The sequence below is a fragment of the Cavia porcellus genome, unplaced genomic scaffold (assembly GCF_034190915.1).
Source record: "Cavia porcellus strain 051 isolate PalLab524CR breed Dunkin Hartley unplaced genomic scaffold, mCavPor4.1 scaffold_28, whole genome shotgun sequence".
In the NCBI taxonomy this organism is placed as follows: domain Eukaryota; kingdom Metazoa; phylum Chordata; class Mammalia; order Rodentia; family Caviidae; genus Cavia; species Cavia porcellus.
This window is the reverse complement of record NW_026947511.1, coordinates 44638531-44655854: the sequence shown is the minus strand read 5'-3', so window position 1 is coordinate 44655854 and position 17324 is coordinate 44638531. Positions and strand designations below refer to the sequence as shown.

General features: G+C 42.2%; 1 protein-coding gene across 6 annotated transcripts in view; it reads right to left on the bottom strand.

The window, feature by feature from the left end:
- Dnah8 (dynein axonemal heavy chain 8) overlaps positions 1-17324 on the bottom strand; it is a 254705-nt gene that overhangs the window by 74502 nt on the left and 162879 nt on the right. For all 6 annotated transcript variants that reach the window (XR_010044105.1, XM_063238969.1, XM_063238971.1 and 3 more), the window contains 8 exons: positions 16972-17143; positions 15712-15867; positions 13744-13899; positions 9283-9465; positions 6231-6336; positions 4241-4493; positions 3725-3915; positions 183-304 (listed from right to left, as the gene is read on the bottom strand). Coding sequence is in view for 5 of the 6 variants with exons in the window: in XM_063238969.1 (XP_063095039.1) it covers positions 183-304; positions 3725-3915; positions 4241-4493; positions 6231-6336; positions 9283-9465; positions 13744-13899; positions 15712-15867; positions 16972-17143 (1339 nt within the window). In the remaining variant the exon portion in view is untranslated. The remainder of the gene's footprint in view (positions 1-182; positions 305-3724; positions 3916-4240; positions 4494-6230; positions 6337-9282; positions 9466-13743; positions 13900-15711; positions 15868-16971; positions 17144-17324) is intronic.

The window sequence follows — 17324 nt, the reverse complement described above, 5'->3', positions numbered from 1 at the left end:
CCTGTAGGGAAAAGGTTACCTCTGAGGCCCATCCGTCCCGTGTCCCCTAGACTGCCACAGCGCCTTAAACTGCCACACTCCTGTCTAGACGTCCTTGTCAGGGAGGAATCTCTGCCAGGAGGCTTCAGTTAAAATGTCCTGCAGGGGTGTGCTGGGGTTTACAGATCCAAATGCTCTGTTACCTGGTTCATAATTTCTGCAAACTGCGGAAGTTTACTCAGCTCTACGAGGTTCAGCCAGGTCATGTCGAGGATCCAGCGGAAGGGTTTGGGCGGGCAGGCTTTCAGGTCCAGGGCCGCACCCCCTGGGGAAAGTTACCATCACACGGTGTGAATCAGGTCAGCCTGTACTTCGTTTTCGGACATGTATTTTCCAAATAATAAAAGTGAGGGAACCACATTACATAAAAGATGGGAAAATTGGAAAATAGTCTTATTACAGAAAAGGCGGTGATCTTCCCAGGTACATTGCCTTCAGGCCTTAGTGTTTTACTTACTGATTTGCACCATCTTATAAAATACGACAGCAACCTTTTGTCATTTTTCCCTGCAAAGAATTTTTCTCAGGTGGTCGTGGTTATTTGCTTCAGGAACAAAAAAAAAAATTTTTTTAGCAACCTGAAATTTACAGATTTTGTTATCAGTGAATAAATAGGCTGATCTTTTCATGTGCGGTTTTCATAATGACTTGTTAGTCTGTCATGTCTCCCAGAAGTTTGATATTCAATACTATTTCTTACCAAATTAAATAAATGGATAGGTAAACGGAGGGCTGGAGGGAGAAAGGGAGAAGAACGGGGGAAGTGAGAAGGAAGGGAGGGATATCACACATCTTAGAGATTTTAAGGGGTGACTGGTTTCCAAATCATTTATTCATAAACATTTACTGAGCACTTTGCATGCAGCCACAAGAGCCAGGCACTGGGGAGGATGCACAAGAAAAACCAAGCACAGCCCTGCTCCGCTGGAGCTGGTCGGCTAGTGGAGAACGTGTTTTTGACTCAGGTCATGTTTTGAAGCAAATTACAAGTCAAATGAACATACCCAAGGTGGCCATATTCCAAGGAAATACATGATTATATTTACAATGTCTTTAGCAACATTGTATCATAACCAAGCTCCCCTGTTATTTAATTCAGATGCATGCAAAACAGTGATTCTAGATGTTTCATCAAACTCTCCACTTTTCAAACAAACCACTGGGCAATAAATAAAAGGTGGGACAGGGAGGATTTGGACCTCTGCTTCCCCGTCTACCATCCTCCTTCAAATCGGTATGAGCCGAGGTACTTTTTCATGTAGACTCCTCTGGTCCACTGGGAAGAACTCGAGGGTCAGCAGCTCCAAAGGCAGCAACTTCAAAACATCCAGGGCACATTCCCCTCCCTGCCCCGCCCCCTGCAACCTGGTGCAAGAGACTGCAGGTGCAACCACTGCTGACAGCCACCTGTCCTCTGCCCAGAGCCCCCTCTCTGCCTCAGAGACCAGCTCATCCCTATCCTCGCTGGTTGTTTCCAAAGAAATGTCAAGCAACCATAAGCTTTGGAGCACCAGGAGAAGAAGGCTAAACTGACTTGGTATGTTTTCAAACGCACCATGCTACCCAAAGCAGCCCAGAATAATTACCAGCCATCCGATTCCCCCAGATACCCGGGTTATACCACTCACTAGCTGCATACGCTTGGACAGGAAACACTACCTGTCTCGGGTCCCTCATATAGCGAATGGGTAAACATCCACCAGGTTAGCTGCCGTGAGGATTAAATAATCTATGTAAAACTCCTAGAACAGTCTTGGCCCAGAGTAAGAGCCACATAAACATCTGCAGTTCTTTCTATATCATTTATCTGCTTCTTGTACATCCTTTGGGAGACCCAGATCCAGTCTCCCGAAGGCACAAGAAGACCCCCCAAGGTGTCTAGTTATCCGTGGTCTACGACTAAAGACAGGTAATGCCTTTCTAACGTCACCAGGCAGAGGAAACAGGTATCTCCATAGTTCTATAATGCAGGATTGCCCCTGGTATCCATTTCATTTTTCAAAGTGTTCTGATACTGTAGAGGGCAGAGCAAAGTCAAAGGCACCTTACAAATAATGCAGAAACAAGGGGTGATTGATAGGTAAGGCCTGTGACTCTCGGGAAATCACACATTGCTGCTGTGAGAAGTACCTGTTTTAAGTATAGAGCTCACAAAGATAAACAAAAAACCAATCTATCATCTAAGAGCCATATTTGTTAACTTTGTCAAAAGCGTTGAAAGCTGAATACACCATCTCTTGAGAATAACTCAAAATATAAGCTAGTTCAAAACTAAACAGACTACACGGTAAACTAGTTCTCTCAAAAACCAAACAAAACACTGTTTTACCGCTGAGCATAATCAGCTCAGCGGTCAATCAACCTAGCATGCAATTCCAGATCAATCTCCCTAAAGCACCGCTCTGTTCATGCCACGTCCCTGCTCATAACACATTCAATGGCTCCCGACTGCCAACTAAATTAAACCCAAACTTCTCTCGCTGGCTTTCTTGGCCATGTACAATCTGGTTTTCCCCAGCTCTCTAGTTTTATGAGATGGGGTCGCAAAGGTGACAAAACATCATAGACTGGTGGTTTCAAAACAACAAAAATTCATTTTGCACAGGTCCGACAGCTGGGAAGTGTGAGGTCAGGGAGATGGTGGCGGATTCAGTGCCTAGCAGTGGCCGCCCACGGGTCACAGGTGGCCCCTTCTCAGTGTGTTCTCTTCCTAAGGTGGAAGGGCCCATGAGCTCCACTGATTCATCGTGCTCTACATGGGTGGCTTTTCCCCATTTCAGTACAGAGTAATCTCATTTCAACCTCTCCTTCCAGGATGCAGCTCGAATGCCACTTTTTGAGGGCTGTGCGGCTAGCTAGAGGACAGTGCGTTAAATTATACACACAGAGCAAACAGCATTAAGAAAAAGACGGAAACATATTCATCAGGCACCGAATAACCCTCGGGTTCACACTTCGCTAGCAGAGGTGTACTTTCGAAGTAGCTTTGCTGGGTTTTACCACGTAATTGCTCCCGCCTCTAAGACAAAGCACTGTGTTTCTTAGCTCTCTTAAAACAATTAGGTTCTTCTGCCTAGATCTGGGCTATTTTGAAAAACATCTTTAACCTTGCTCAAGAGGCTCCTATTTCTTTTAAAGCAATGACTAGCTGATTGTGATGTCTCCGACACAGGGCATGCTCAATAAATACCGCTCATCTTAAATAGGAAAGCAATACATACAGTCAAACTTAAAATAGGAAATACAAAGATCATGATGCTGCTCATGTGGAAGGAATTTTCTCTTTTTCTTTTTTTTCTTTAAGAAATCTCATCACAGGCCTTACTTTTTCTTAAGCATAAGCAACAAGGAACAAATCTAATATTTAACTAAAAAATCACAGGTTAGTACAGACCAGAATCTTCAGTAACCAGAGAAAAATTGATGGACACCAGAAAAAGAAAGGCATGAGATGAATTAAATGTTCATCAGGACACAGTTCCCCTAATGGATCGCAGACACAGGATTGGAGGACATCAAGACCACATCAGAGGAGGCTGGGGATTTAGCTCAGCGGCATAAGCGCCTGCCTTGCAAGCAGGCAGTCGTGAGTTCGATCCCCGGTACCGATAAAAAGGAAAAAGACAAAAAAAAAAGACCACGTCAGAAGCAATGTCCTCTAACATCCACATCCCGAACACTGTACCTTTAATGAGAGCCTGAAACTCTCTGTGCTTAACTGTCCCTCGCTGCAGATCAATCTTTAAGGTCATGAGGAGTGCAAAGAGGAATTTGTGGTTTTCATACAGGCCCCTGACGGAGTAGATAAAAACTTCATATGTCAGGTACTCGATAATGTTGGTGATTCTCTTCTGAGGGAGCGGAGACTTTTCAGATCTGCAATACATTTTAAAAATCCAAGAAGTAAAAAAAAAAGAGAGAGAGAAAAAAAACCCATCCCAATTTCTTCAAGAAACAGAAACAAACCAGGCACAGTGGCACACATCTGTAATCCCAGCACTCAGGAAGCTGAGGCGGGAGGATGGTTGCGAATTTGAGACCCACCTGGGCTACAAAGTGAGCCCAAGGCCAGCCTGAATGGCATAGCAAGACCCTACCTCAAAACGATTTTTTAAAAAATCAAAAAAGAAAACAAAAGAAATCAAAACAAAAATTGTAAGTTTCAGCTTCAGAGCCCCGGGGGTGAAGACAGGGGTCGCACCTGGCCATGGACTGGTCGAACAGCTTCAGGAACTGTGCCAGCGACGTCTGGTACATGATGTTGACCATGCTCATCTCGGTGATGAGGAAGTAGAGGATGCTCCCGCGGGTGGCTGCCGGCCGGAACTCCTCTTGGGCCATGTTGATCTTGATCTCGGTTTCTGCGGCCACGTGGAGCTTCTCACTCACCTCGGCTGCCGTCTGCTTGGTGGTTCGCAGGACACCAATGAGAGACTCGTCGTCTACTAAGGAACCTGGAAGCCAATGCAGAAAAGGACAGACACGAAGTGGGGCCATGTCACTTCCGCGGTGGTGCTGTTAATTTCCCACTTGACTTCTCCACTGTCCACGGGAACAAGGAGAGTGGCATCTTTAGACACCAAAAACCTTCTGGCCCACCTACCACCCACTACCTACATTCTTCTAAATATTCCTGCTGAAGTCTCTCTTCCACTCTGTCTGGCAAAACACAAAAGATCTACTGGCTCTTCAAATGTTTGAGGACAATGACCACAGCTCCATCAGCTGTTCCTGTGTAACACACTTTGACTCCCATATCCACCCCTGAGGCTCTCCCAAAGTGTCCCCAGATGACCATGGTGGTGACACCTATAATCTCTGGGAGACTGAGGCAGTCTCCCAGATCTCAAGATTGAGTCCATTCTGGGTAATCTAGTGACTTAGCAAGACTGTCCCCAAAGTTCAAAAAAGGGCTAGTGATGTAGCTCAGTGCAAAGGCCCTGGGTTTAAGGGTTAGTACAATAAAAAAAAAAGTCTCTATCTTGTTCATTGCCTTGGTCTTGGATGTGAACTGATCCAAATATCACACAGGAAACTGGAGAACTGGCTGTTGGGTGGGACCCTCTTTCTCCCGCCACCTGTGCTTTTCCATCTCTAAGGAGAGTACACTGGGGTACAGCGGGAGTTGGCTTCCCAGGAAGAGAGACCCTAATTTTGTTGTAGTTTTTCCCTCACTGTTATTTTTTTAATAAGAAAAACACACATTTATGACAATAAATTCAATGTTTAAGCAGCAGCAGAGGCACGGTTACTCTGATGAGCACGCTCCAACCAGCACGGAAGACTGACTGCCCTGGGTAGACCGCCCTGGGTCAGCCTCACGCACAGAGGTCTTGATCAGCAGGATGGACAAACCTGAGCTCTCCTTGTGAACACTTCGAATGCATGGCAGAAGTCTCTGGACCAAAAGACAGGTGACTTCACCAGTAAAAGCTGTGCCAGTCAGACAGACAAAGACATTTTCACCAGGCTTGTTTGAAGGATATAGTGCTGGGAGGTTAAGGGTTGGTTTGTTTGTTTGCTTGTTTTTTTGTTCAACCAGGCATTAAAGCAGCCTTGGGAAGTAGTCATTATTCAACTGCTAACAAATGGTGGAATTTAGGCTGTAATTCACTTGCTACAGAACAATGCGGCATCGTGGATCCGACTTTGTTTGAGCAGAAGTTTCCGGTACCATCCTGCTCAGAAAGAGCAGCCTTAAAGTAGGGTGTACTGTGAGGGGAGCCCCGCCCTTGACTTCTACCGGGAAGCCAGGTCACATCCAGATGAGCCAGGCCCTGGGCGGCCAAGTTCCTCTGCCACAAATGACATGTCACAGCCTGCTGTAGCAGATGCATTTAAATGCCAGATTTTGAAGGAAAAAAAAAACCAGACAAAACATATTAGTTTCCTCCGGGCAAGCAAATTAGCCCACTGTGAGTTACCTCACACTGTTTGGAAGCCCTTATTTTTCTCAGGAGAAAGTAATTATATCAGAAAAACTGTTATTCTCAGAGGCTCAGCTGCTAGTTGTTAATTCAAAATTCAGATTCTCTGCACTTTCCTCAGTGTCTGCATAGAAACCCCCTTGCTTGCTCTTCCACTGATAACTTGACTCTTTCCTGACATCTGTAACCAGGAGGGTACCAAAGAGAGTGCAAGAATTCCTCATTCAGAATCTGTTATTTGATTACTTCTTAATAACACAATACCTTTTGTAGCACTTAATTTATAGAGGAGGTTATCTTCAAGTTCTTTCATTTTCCGCTTGTTAAAAGTAACGTCCTCCAAAAGTTTAACCCTCTCAGACTCTAACTCCTGTCATTAAGAAACAAAAAGACAACATTAGAACTGTAATTACCAGTGATTATGCTGAATTTAACTTCCTAGAGTTTATTATCAATTTAAAAGGTTTAATTCAAAGTGCCTTTCAAATGGTAAAAGAAATTACTATGATTATCAAAATCTATTCTATTGTAAAATCTATTCATATTCTTATTTTTCTGCATAATTAAAAAAAACTATTAAGATTCCATGTCTGTAATCCTACTGGGGAGGCTGAGGCAGGAGGGTTGCTCTGAGCTCAAGGCCAATCTGAACTACACAGCAAAACCCTGTCTCAAAAAGACAAAAAAGAAAGAAAGAGAAGAAAAGAAAAAGAAGTATGAGTCCATGGCACCTACACTGGAATGAATGGAGAGCCCTGCTAAAATTTTACCAATTACACCAAGCCTTCTTGCTACCTGCATTTATTAACAGAGGGTCCCCATTCTTTTGGCCCTGTTCCTACCTTGCCTCAGTGGGAAATATCTTGATCTTCACTAGAAAGTGGTAGAATCAAGGAAGCATTAATGCCAAGAAACCACAGGGCACTGCTGACCAAATGCGAGCTCTCGGCTTAGGGCCTGCCCGGTAAGATCCTGGTGCGGCAGACAGGGACCAAGAGACATTCACTTTCCACTCTATTTATGCCTCCTACCAAAGGGTTACAGGGGGGCTTTGGGAAGTATTTTGTCCCCTACATAAATAATGTTGTATTTAGAAACTATACTTAAAACTATTTCAAATGCTCAAAAGTTTATTAGACTAGTACAATGAAGTCTCATTTATCTGCATTCACTCAATAACTTTTCTTTTTGTCTTTCTGAGACAGGATTTGCTATGTAGTTCAGGCTGGCCTTGAACTTGCAGCAATCCTCCTGCCTCAGCCTCCTGAGTGCTGGGATGACAGGCACGAAGCATCACACTCAGCCACTCTTGTCTTATCACTATCTTAAAAATAATACTTGCTATTGTTAGGATTATTTCTGCTGCAGCACTTGCTCTTGCCATGACACTTTATGCCTAAACACCGCAGCAAAAATTCTTAGAACCAGGACATTCTCTCGTATAATCATAACCCAGCATCCAAATCCAGAAAACTGAACGTTGACACAATACTCTCACTAAATACACAACCTAAATTCAGATGATCACAGTAACATTCTTTATAAAAGTTTTTTTCTGGCCTCATTTCCGAATCATCCGCTGCACGTAGATTAGATTAAAAGGCATTAGGACTATTTATTTAAGGACTATTTATTTAAGAACATTTCTTGACAAACTGCTTCAGAAAGTTCACCATTTTCAAAGTCTTCCTAAACCAACTAATCAACAGCCACAGTGCAGCACTGACCAATACATCAGCTATGGCTTGTGTCATGGTCTGTCGATGTGGTATTTTCCTACAGAGCTTGTGCATCTGGAGGGCAAGAATTTGCCCAGCTTCTTTTTTATATGCTCGACAGCACTTACTGATAGCACTGATTTGGCTGACTTCCTTTATTTTACATCTGAAGAAGCTAAGCCTCCAGGAATACGATCAACAGCCCATGGCTGCACACACAGCTACCTGCTCACGACCAAGCCTTATACCCTTCTCCTCCCGTTCCAAGACGAAGGTGACTGCCATATTCACAGGGAGGCAGTGTTTTCCAGGGTGATGAAGACCATGTTTGTATCTGCAGGAGGTGAGCTAACAAAGCACTGTCATTAAAATGTTCACCCCTGTGTGGCAGCACAGGAACACACAGACAAAATGAATCAAGTTGGCTTCCTTTTCAGTATGAACCAGAACAGCCGTGGCACCGTGGAGCTTTGTTACAACGTGACCTAGAAAGTTTATCTAGGCGTGCTGGTGGGGTGGAAGTCCGTCTGCCGTTACAGGATGACACCCTGCTTCTCTGTGGTCTCCACTTGGCCAGCTGTAAACACACGGGTACAACTTTTGGACTGTGAGGAGGGCACAGGTCGATATGTTCTCCTTCTGCATATGAAGTGTGCATTTTGTGATCCCTGCAAAACTGGTATGAACATCCCAGTGCCTCTCGAAGAGGAAGCTATGCTCTGAAAAGAGTGGGTATAGGGTGCTTTGGGGACTGTTACTCAGTGCAGCTTCATGGCAGAGCTGGACCAGTACGAAATAATTTCAAAATAAACCAGCACTATCCGTTAGACTGGAGAGAACCCACCTGGGTTTATTCTAGTCTCTTTCCTTTCACTGTTTCATGCCTCTCTGCTCCTATTATTTCTAACCTTGCTCTTTCCTTGTAAGTAGAATGCTAAAATTAATTAGACTGAACCAAATATAAACATTCTCGATTTTATGCAAATACATTTTACATATGCAAACATAATCGCTTTATGCAAATATACTGTGTGCATAAAATTTAACGTTTCTGAGCACTACCTTAGTCTAATCTTGTATCTGTCTCTTAAAAAATTCCTAATCCTAAATTGTTCCTTGTCTCATTAGAACCCTCAGTTATACTTAATTTCCCTGCTTTCATGCAAATTTCAATTAATCTAAATAAAAGTATGGGTCCCCCTGGCATTTGATGATTAAACTGTAGTCAGTGAAACTACTACAGTGGTAACAGCTATCAGGGCTTCTTTTTCTCTAGGAGCGTTGATTCACTGAATTTTTCAGGTATCCCCAGGTTAATCTATAGGAGTATAAACTTGTAAGTAAATATACCCAAAGGCTTGAAAACAGAAATAAAAAGCCCTTTCTCCCTCTCTCTCTTCTTTTTCTCTTTCTCTCTTTCAGTTGGAGACGTGAGTTACATGATTTCTTGACAGAAACTAACACTACTTTATGTTAACAAGGTTAATACAATTCGCTTACTTTTCCCCTATACTCAGCTACTCAGCCACTTCTCAATAGTTTAAACATTTATCATAATTTATTATCAGTAGAAGCTCTTTACCTTCAGAAATGATTACCTGCTTCTCCGTTAGAATTACTCTCCTGAGTAACTGGTTTTCCAGTCCTTTCATTGTAACAGTAAAATCGATGACCGAGGTCTTAGCGTTGATCTCGGGGGTAAAGGCAGGGTTTGGCAACTTGGTAGTAATATAAAGTTTAAATGTATCCATGATATCACATTCCTTATCACCAACTTTCACCTATATAAATCCAAATGTGAAATTAAAGACAGCCTAAAGACCAGAGCAAGGGAATTAGGTACAATTTAGGAAAGAATTTAACAAAGGTCAGAGCTATGAAACTTGGATGAATTGAGAAGAAAGGTTGTGAAATTTTAATCAGGGATCTTAACTAATAAAGTCTGTTCATTTTGAAATAATTTAGATTTGTGGACCTGTCTAAGAAGGATGTTTTAGCCATGATACCAAGAAAATCAAATGAAAAATTTATCTAGAACAAATGGTGAGTAAAGGGAAACTCAGATGCATTTAAGATTTGACTTTAAATTTTAATGTTTATCCCTCTCAATAATAGTTCACAGGATAAGCAGTGCTATCCCCCACCCACCCAGTAAAGGAAATCATGTCCTGTAGGGAACTCTGCTGTGTCTAGAGAAAGAATTGCTTTTCTTTGCAGGTTACAGTAGTGTCTGATGTGTATTTGTTATGGTTTATATCTAGATGACACCCCAAAGCCTCATGTGGTCATAGCTAGGGCTTTTGGGAGGTGCCTGGGTCACAGGGGAGTGATAATCATCAGTGGATGAGTCCAGGGGTGAGTTTATAGCTGACTCGCTGTTAGGAGGTGGAACTCTGGAAGGGTTCATCTCTTCCCTGCACCTCTCTTCCCTGCTCTGCTTCCTGTCCCTGTGCCCTGAGAGTCTCCTCTGTTCTCCTCCACCAGTCCCCTCTGCCCTGTTGTTCCCGCCTTGGAGCCAGCTGACTATGGCCTGAAACCTCTATAAACTGTAGGCCAAAGGGAACTTTTCATCCTTTAAACTGTGAGCTTTGTCCCAGCAAGGAGTATTGTAACTCAGACAACATTTGACAACAGAAAGAATTCATATACTTCACTACAGTGCGTGATGATAAAAAAAAAAAAGAATTCATATACTTTTTAAAGAAAAAAGAAATGCCAATCTTTCCTCCAGAAAAATAACACTTATTTTAAACACTATTACTTGCAGTATACTGGGGGGAAGTGGTTTTTGTGATCAAACATTTTGGTGGAAATCACAGCTTTTGAAAGTGGCTTGAATTTCTAATTAATCTTCATCTTGTACGTGATGGAAAATGTTACTAAAGCTACTGCTTTTGTGCTGCAGTTAGGAATCTGCAGACTTTTAAAAGACCTTCAGGAAAGGACAGTCTATAAACCACTCTGACACATTAAATAAGCCAGATACAAAAATACAACTACAGTATGGGCTCATTTATATATAGAATTTTAAATAGAAGCAGAGAATCCAATAGTGGTTACCTGGGCTGGAGATAGAAAGGGGGCGGTGTCGGTCAAAGAAAATACAATTTCATTTGTAAGATCAGTGAGTGCTGGATGTCAAGAGGGAAGCACAGGCGGTGATGGATTTACTAACTAACTGTGGTCATCACTATACAATGTGTAGGGGTAACAAACAGCATACTGTATACTTTGAGTAGATGGACGCATAACTTTGTCAAGTAGGTGTTTTTTTAAAATGCAGTTCAAACTTGAGGATGAGTCCAAACAAATCACTAAAATTTTCCCTTAACTTTCTTATCTGAAAGAGAAAATCTGTTTCCGGAATACACACTGAGTTTTCATCCCCCCCCCCCATAAACTCTTGCAGGTGTAAGTATATACTGAATATTCCCTAAACACTTGCTAAATGAATTGTTAAAATACAGTAAGTAAAAGAATTCACAATGTAAAGAAAATCTTTCTAAATAACCTATTTTTGTTTAATTAGAAAACACACATGTTTATTTACCCACAGATACTGAGAAATTGAATTAAGTTGACCAAAGTGAAAAAAAAAAACTCAATCAGAGATGCTATCATGCATCAAGAAATAAAACCAGGGGCTGGGGATTTAGCTCAGCGGCATAAGCACCTGCCTTGCAAGCAGGCGGTCATGAGTCGATCCCCGGTACTGATAAAAATGAAAAAGACAAAAAAAAAAAAAAAAAAAAAAAAACTAAAACCAAAGAAGCCTAAAGGTAGAGAATGACAGTTATTTCTTAAAAAGTCTTATGTTGAAAACAATTTATTCCAACATCAATAGTTGGAACCAGTACTCCTTGGCTTCCAGCAAACTCAGTGAGTTTTGATTGGAAGTTAATAAAGAGAGAAATGAACAAATCAATGTCTATGGACTTTATTAAATTGCTATTTTTTTGTACCCAGAATCAAATTCACAACCCTGCACTTGCCAGGCAGGCACTTGTGCCACTGAGCTAAACCCCCAGCCCTAAATTGCTAATTTTTTGCTGAGTTCAGGAGCAAACATCTGTAATCTCAGCAAACTGGGAGGCTGAGGCAGTAGGATCACAAATTCAAGACCAGCATTGGCCAACTTAGTGAGACAGTCACGAAACAAAGCAAAGCAAAGCAAAACAAGACAAAACAAAGGGCTGGAGATGTAGCTCAGTGGAAAGCACTTGCTTACATGTATGAGATCCTGGGTTCAATCCCTAGTTCTGAAAGGGAAAAAAGGTCCGTGTGTGTGTGTGTGTGTGTGTGTGTGTGTGTGTGTGAGAGAGAGAGAGAGAGAGAGAGAGAGAGAGAGAACCAGGTTTCAATTGATGTGGCAAAATACCTGACATACACAGTTTAGAAAAGCAGAGCCCTAGTCTGCTATGTTTTCACTCAGTGGCTGGCCTGTGCTAAGGCAGACAAATCTGGGAGGAGGGAGGGAGGGGGGAAGGGAGAGGAGGGAGGGAGGGGGAAAGGAGGGGGGAGGGGGAGGGGAGGGGGAAGGAGAGGCAGCATAAGGCTTCTTTCCTCTCCCTGGGACTGTGTCCCACAGCGATGAAGAATGAAACCAAGGACAGCGGAGGCAGAGTGCAATCAAACTGATTTAGAAGACAAAGGCAAGAAAGTAAAAGACATAAAAGCAAAAAAAAAAAAAAAAAAAAAAAAAAAAAAAAAAGTAAAGATAGAAAGGTGGGGAAGGAACACTCCTGCGAGTTGGGAGGGGTCCTGGCAAGATACCCAAGAAGAGCTTTCAAGGGATTTAGAAGAGAGCTGGGGCCTGGGGCCGTTGTAGGGGCAGTAGTATCTTTCCCTTACAGGAGACTACACACTTCAGGGTCCAATCTATGCAGCGTTCATGCAGTGTCCATGCAGGGCCCACAAGCCAATGGCCTGCCTGAGCGTGCACTGGGAGGTCACAGTAGCTAAAGGACACCTGGCAGAGGGGTTTGTAAAATCCCCAGAGGGTTGTGACCTGCAGATGCCATTCTGGGCTTCCCAAATGCACTTTGGCACAACTGTCCTTACTGCTTGATAGAATCCTAACTCCTGTCTCTCTAATTCCTGTTACAATGGCAGCCAGGAGGAGAGAGGACCAGAGAGTCAGGGAGGAAGGGCCAAGTACCAGTGACCATCCCTAAGGTCACACACCAGTGACCCACTCCTTCAACTGGGCCCCAAGTCCCGCTTCCATCCCCTCCCCATAATGCCATCAAATTATGATCTAATCAATGGGTCAATGCATTGATGAAGTTAGAGCCTTGTGATCATGCTAAAAGCCCATCAGCTAGCAACCAAGTGTTCAGTGCAATGAGTTTTTAGGGGGATATTTTAAATAACCATAACACACACATGCACACACACATGTACACGTGTGTATGGTAGTATTTTCTCCAGTGAGGAAATCCAGGTTTTCTTATTTAAAAAAATAGTGTAGGATTGCAAAACAAATTTTTTCATATATAAATATTTATATATGAATATAAATATTCATATATAATATACATAATATAATATAAATATACAATGTGTTTCCTCTTAATAGGTTACTTGGTTTCGATTAAATGACTATTCTTACCAAGATATTGCCCTCTCCTGTTTAATTTATATACCATTTTTTTAAAAGGTACTGAAATACCATATTGTATTCCATTGATATGTAAAATCTTAATGGTTTAATGGATCTGTCGAGAAATAAATTTAATAACTTTTTGAAATCTCATTTAGCAATTTTGCAGTGTTCAAAACATTGAACCCCATAAACACAAAAAATGATGACTTCTCAAAACCAAATTAAAGAAAAACAAAGTAATAGCCACCACTGCAAAAAAATAAGGAAACAAAATAAACATGTATGCCTAATAAATAAATACATGGAAACGTGGGTGATTGGTTTGGAGAGAATTGTTTGCAGCGTACCAAATGCTCCTACCTGGAAAAAAATCGTCTTCACTGCTGTGCCCGAAAAGATAAGCAGATGTCAGCATTGTTCTTCGCTTCTTTTCTCCCTGGCTGATAACACTCACCTTGAAAGTGGTGCCAGACTTAATGAAATTCTTCTCTAAGACATTGTCCAAAGCCGGGTCCAGCTCTTCCCGGATGTCCTCGATGAGCATGGGTCGGCCCAAGGACAGGCTGTCCTCCAAGTGCGTGCGGAAATACTTATGGTTCAGAGATGTCACCTGGAAGGAGAGCGCTGGTGAGGCCAAGAGGGCGACAGAGAATGAGCCCACTGCTGGGTGCAAACCAGCGATTTGTGGAAGGGGTGACCAGGAATTTTAAGGGCAGCAGAGGATGCCTTACTTATAAAAATAAAAGTAATGAACAAAAGTTAATTTTTAAAACCTGTTGAGCTGTGGGTTTGCTGTAGGCACGGCTGTGCAATGGGGTCTCTGGAAAGAGGAGAACCAGTGACATTCCTCAGAGGGGACACCAGAGCTCTGCTCCTGACAGGCAGCAGAGCAGGCAAGGGGTAATCTTTGGAGATTTACACAGCGATAATCACTGGTAACATGCATACTTACAGTATTCATTTATCTTCCAGGAACCCTCCTGAAATGCAAAAGTGATTTTAAAAAAAGTCACAACATCAAGAATGATATATTGACAGACTGAGCATCCATCCAGGTCTTCTGTCCCTTACTGACAGAGGAAAGAATGTGATACTTTCCATAAAGTCAGCCTAGCAGGACTACAATTTCCTTTCATCGATCCTCACGTTGGTTTTGGAAATGAGAACACAGAATGCCTGGCAGGATCACTCGTTTCTTAAATCAATACTTGTTATTAGTTAAAACAGTCACACGAGACTGGCTGACAGCTGCAGGAGACACTTGGCTTTGAACCCTCACTTCTCAGAGCCTTCTCCCTGCCTAAGAGGCTTCCCAAAGGCTCACGTTAGCCCTGTCTCCTTGGAGTCTGTCCCCACAGCTGTGGCCAACTGTGGCCAAATGATTATGACAGCAAAACTGATACACATCAATCACTGTGGGAAAAAATATGGAACTGAACAATTAAATAAGCTTACTTCTATCCCGTTTTGATTTAAAAGGAAATAAAAAATCTCCCACACAAAGAAAATTGTTCTGGATCGATGGTTTCTTTACACAAATTATGTGCTATAAGAACCTTACTGTGAGTTAATAAGGTAAATGAACTAAGCAAAGGCTTAGCCCATTAAACAAAATGAAATATGGTCCTAAAAAGCCTAAATTTGCTTATGTCCTATTCTGTTTCCCAAGGAATAAACTCTTTGTGATTTCCTTCCCAGGTAAAGAAATAGCAATTTTTCACTTGTCAGTTTACTTAGGATTATTTTTAACCATCTTTGATATCTTTATAAACCTGAAATAATATCTCAGAGTCACAACTACAAGTTTAATTTGCCTGATTTTTCTTGAGAAGCACAAATGTGAGCGAAGCAGGGTTTAGCCAGTGTGGTGGTACACATCTGTGATTCCAGCTACTCAGGAGGATCCCCAAGTTCCAGACCAGCATGGGCAATTAGTGAGACAAAGTCTCATCAATAAGCTAAAATAAAACTATAACAAGGGTTCAGTCCCCAGTACCACACACACATACACACACACATGCACACATGCAATGCAGGGGCCGGTGGAAAGAAATTATTTCACTGGAGATGTGACCTCACAAGGAATCCTAGGACCCCAGCCCTTCCGTTTCTGCTCTTTTGCATCGTGATTACGAGGTGAACAGTTTTGTCCTGCCCTGCTGCCATAATCTGCTGACTCTATCCAGGCCCCAAAACAATGGAGCCAACCAGTCATGGATGGAAATGGATGAAGCCAAACTATTTTGGCTCCAAAACTGTGAGCCAAAATAACCTTTTACTCTTCATAAGCCGATTAGCCCAGGTATTTGTTGCAGTAAACAAAAACTGACTAACACAGATGATGACTTTATGACTGACAGAGTCTACTGAAATTTGGGGGAAATTTTATGATTTTTTTTTCCAAGCACCAAATGCTACATACCTGTAAATCATTTTCTTTTTCCTTTGATTTAATCCAAGTTTTGCCTTGGGTCTGTGGATCGATGAGGAGCGGGTACCTGGTGGCTTTTGTCACAATGATGCCATTCTGAATTGAGAGATCGTCTCCTGGCAGTCCCTGCAGGCCCCACTCACCAATCTGAATGATATAAAGCCACTCAATGGATATAAAGGATAATGGATATAAAGCCACTCAATTGTGTTTCATTCACAATTGAAAGTTCCATAGAGTAAAAATAAACTTTTAATGTTGACATGTTTTTCTGTGAGACTATGCATCTAGTATCCAGGAAAAAGAAACTTGCTAATGCGAACCAAATACCATTAACTATATTTTTGTCTTTATTAGCTCGTGTCTACAGTACATAATGATCACATTCATCACAGGGAGTTGGTCCACATACATAACGCATTTTAATTCTCTTTTCATCTCCTTCATCTCCCCTCCCTCCATCTCTTGGTCCAGTAGACCAACCACCTTGGTTAAATTACTCCAGGCCTCCCAAGGGCCACAGTTAAGGAACACCCTGGCCCTCCCTGCTCCGTTGGACTGCCCCACACATCTCCAACACCTATCTATTCCCTGTAAGGATGAGTTCCACATTGTTTGAACTGAAGATTACTTTTTAACTTTTAAATACAGATAATACAAAATTAATAGCATCCCATCCCCTAAGGAAGCAGCAACTGGAGAGCATATTTGCAAATCAAAAATGCAATCATGAATACAAATTGCCTGGAAAGCACTTAGTGCCATAGGAGTTCTGTAAGCTACGCTGAAAATTGACAGTGGTGTTAAAATCCCACTGAGGAGGATTAGAATAGCAGGTTATCTCCTATTACTAAATAAGAGCAGAAGACGGTGAATAATAAAAGGAAGGTTAATGCCAGCATTTATGGCCTACGTGATGCCTACATTTGCCAAAAAAAACCCTGAGAGTGTGTGTGACTTCACAGGAGCACTGTAAACAAGGCAAGTTATTAAGGAGAGTTCCATGTAAGAGAGCTTGGAACTCAAAATGATCTTTTACTTCATAGTAGCGCTAATGGCTTTTCTCGGAAAGCAAGGGTCTCAAAATGCAAAGAAACGCCACAAAGAAAGTTCTGTTTCCCCCTCTCAAGGATTTTCAAAGCGATATTTTCAGTTCAACAAAAAAAGTAGAACATCAGGTGGGCCTTGATTTCTTAGTCAAGAAACAAATGAGGCTGAAATGTGAACATTATGAGGCAAAATAATACTTACCGTTGGAGGGTCCACCAACATTGAAATAAGATTCAGGTTTTCCGTGAAAGGAATTTTTCGAGCTCTCAACTCTAACTCCCACTGATCTTTAAGCAAATAATTCCTAAATATCTGATTGAAAGGCCCAAGATAGGAGAGGAATCCCGTGCACAGCAGGATGTCACCTACAAGTCTGTTAAGAAAAAACACACAAGCCCTCCCCAAATAAGTCAGTATCCATCTTTGTTTTGTTGGGTGAAGAGCTCACTAATCGATTGTCCCTCTCCCATACCCTGCAGGCATGGAAAGGCCATGCAAAAAGGAGCCCCAAACCCAACAGGGTAAGAGGGACCACATTTGGAGGGGATCAGGGA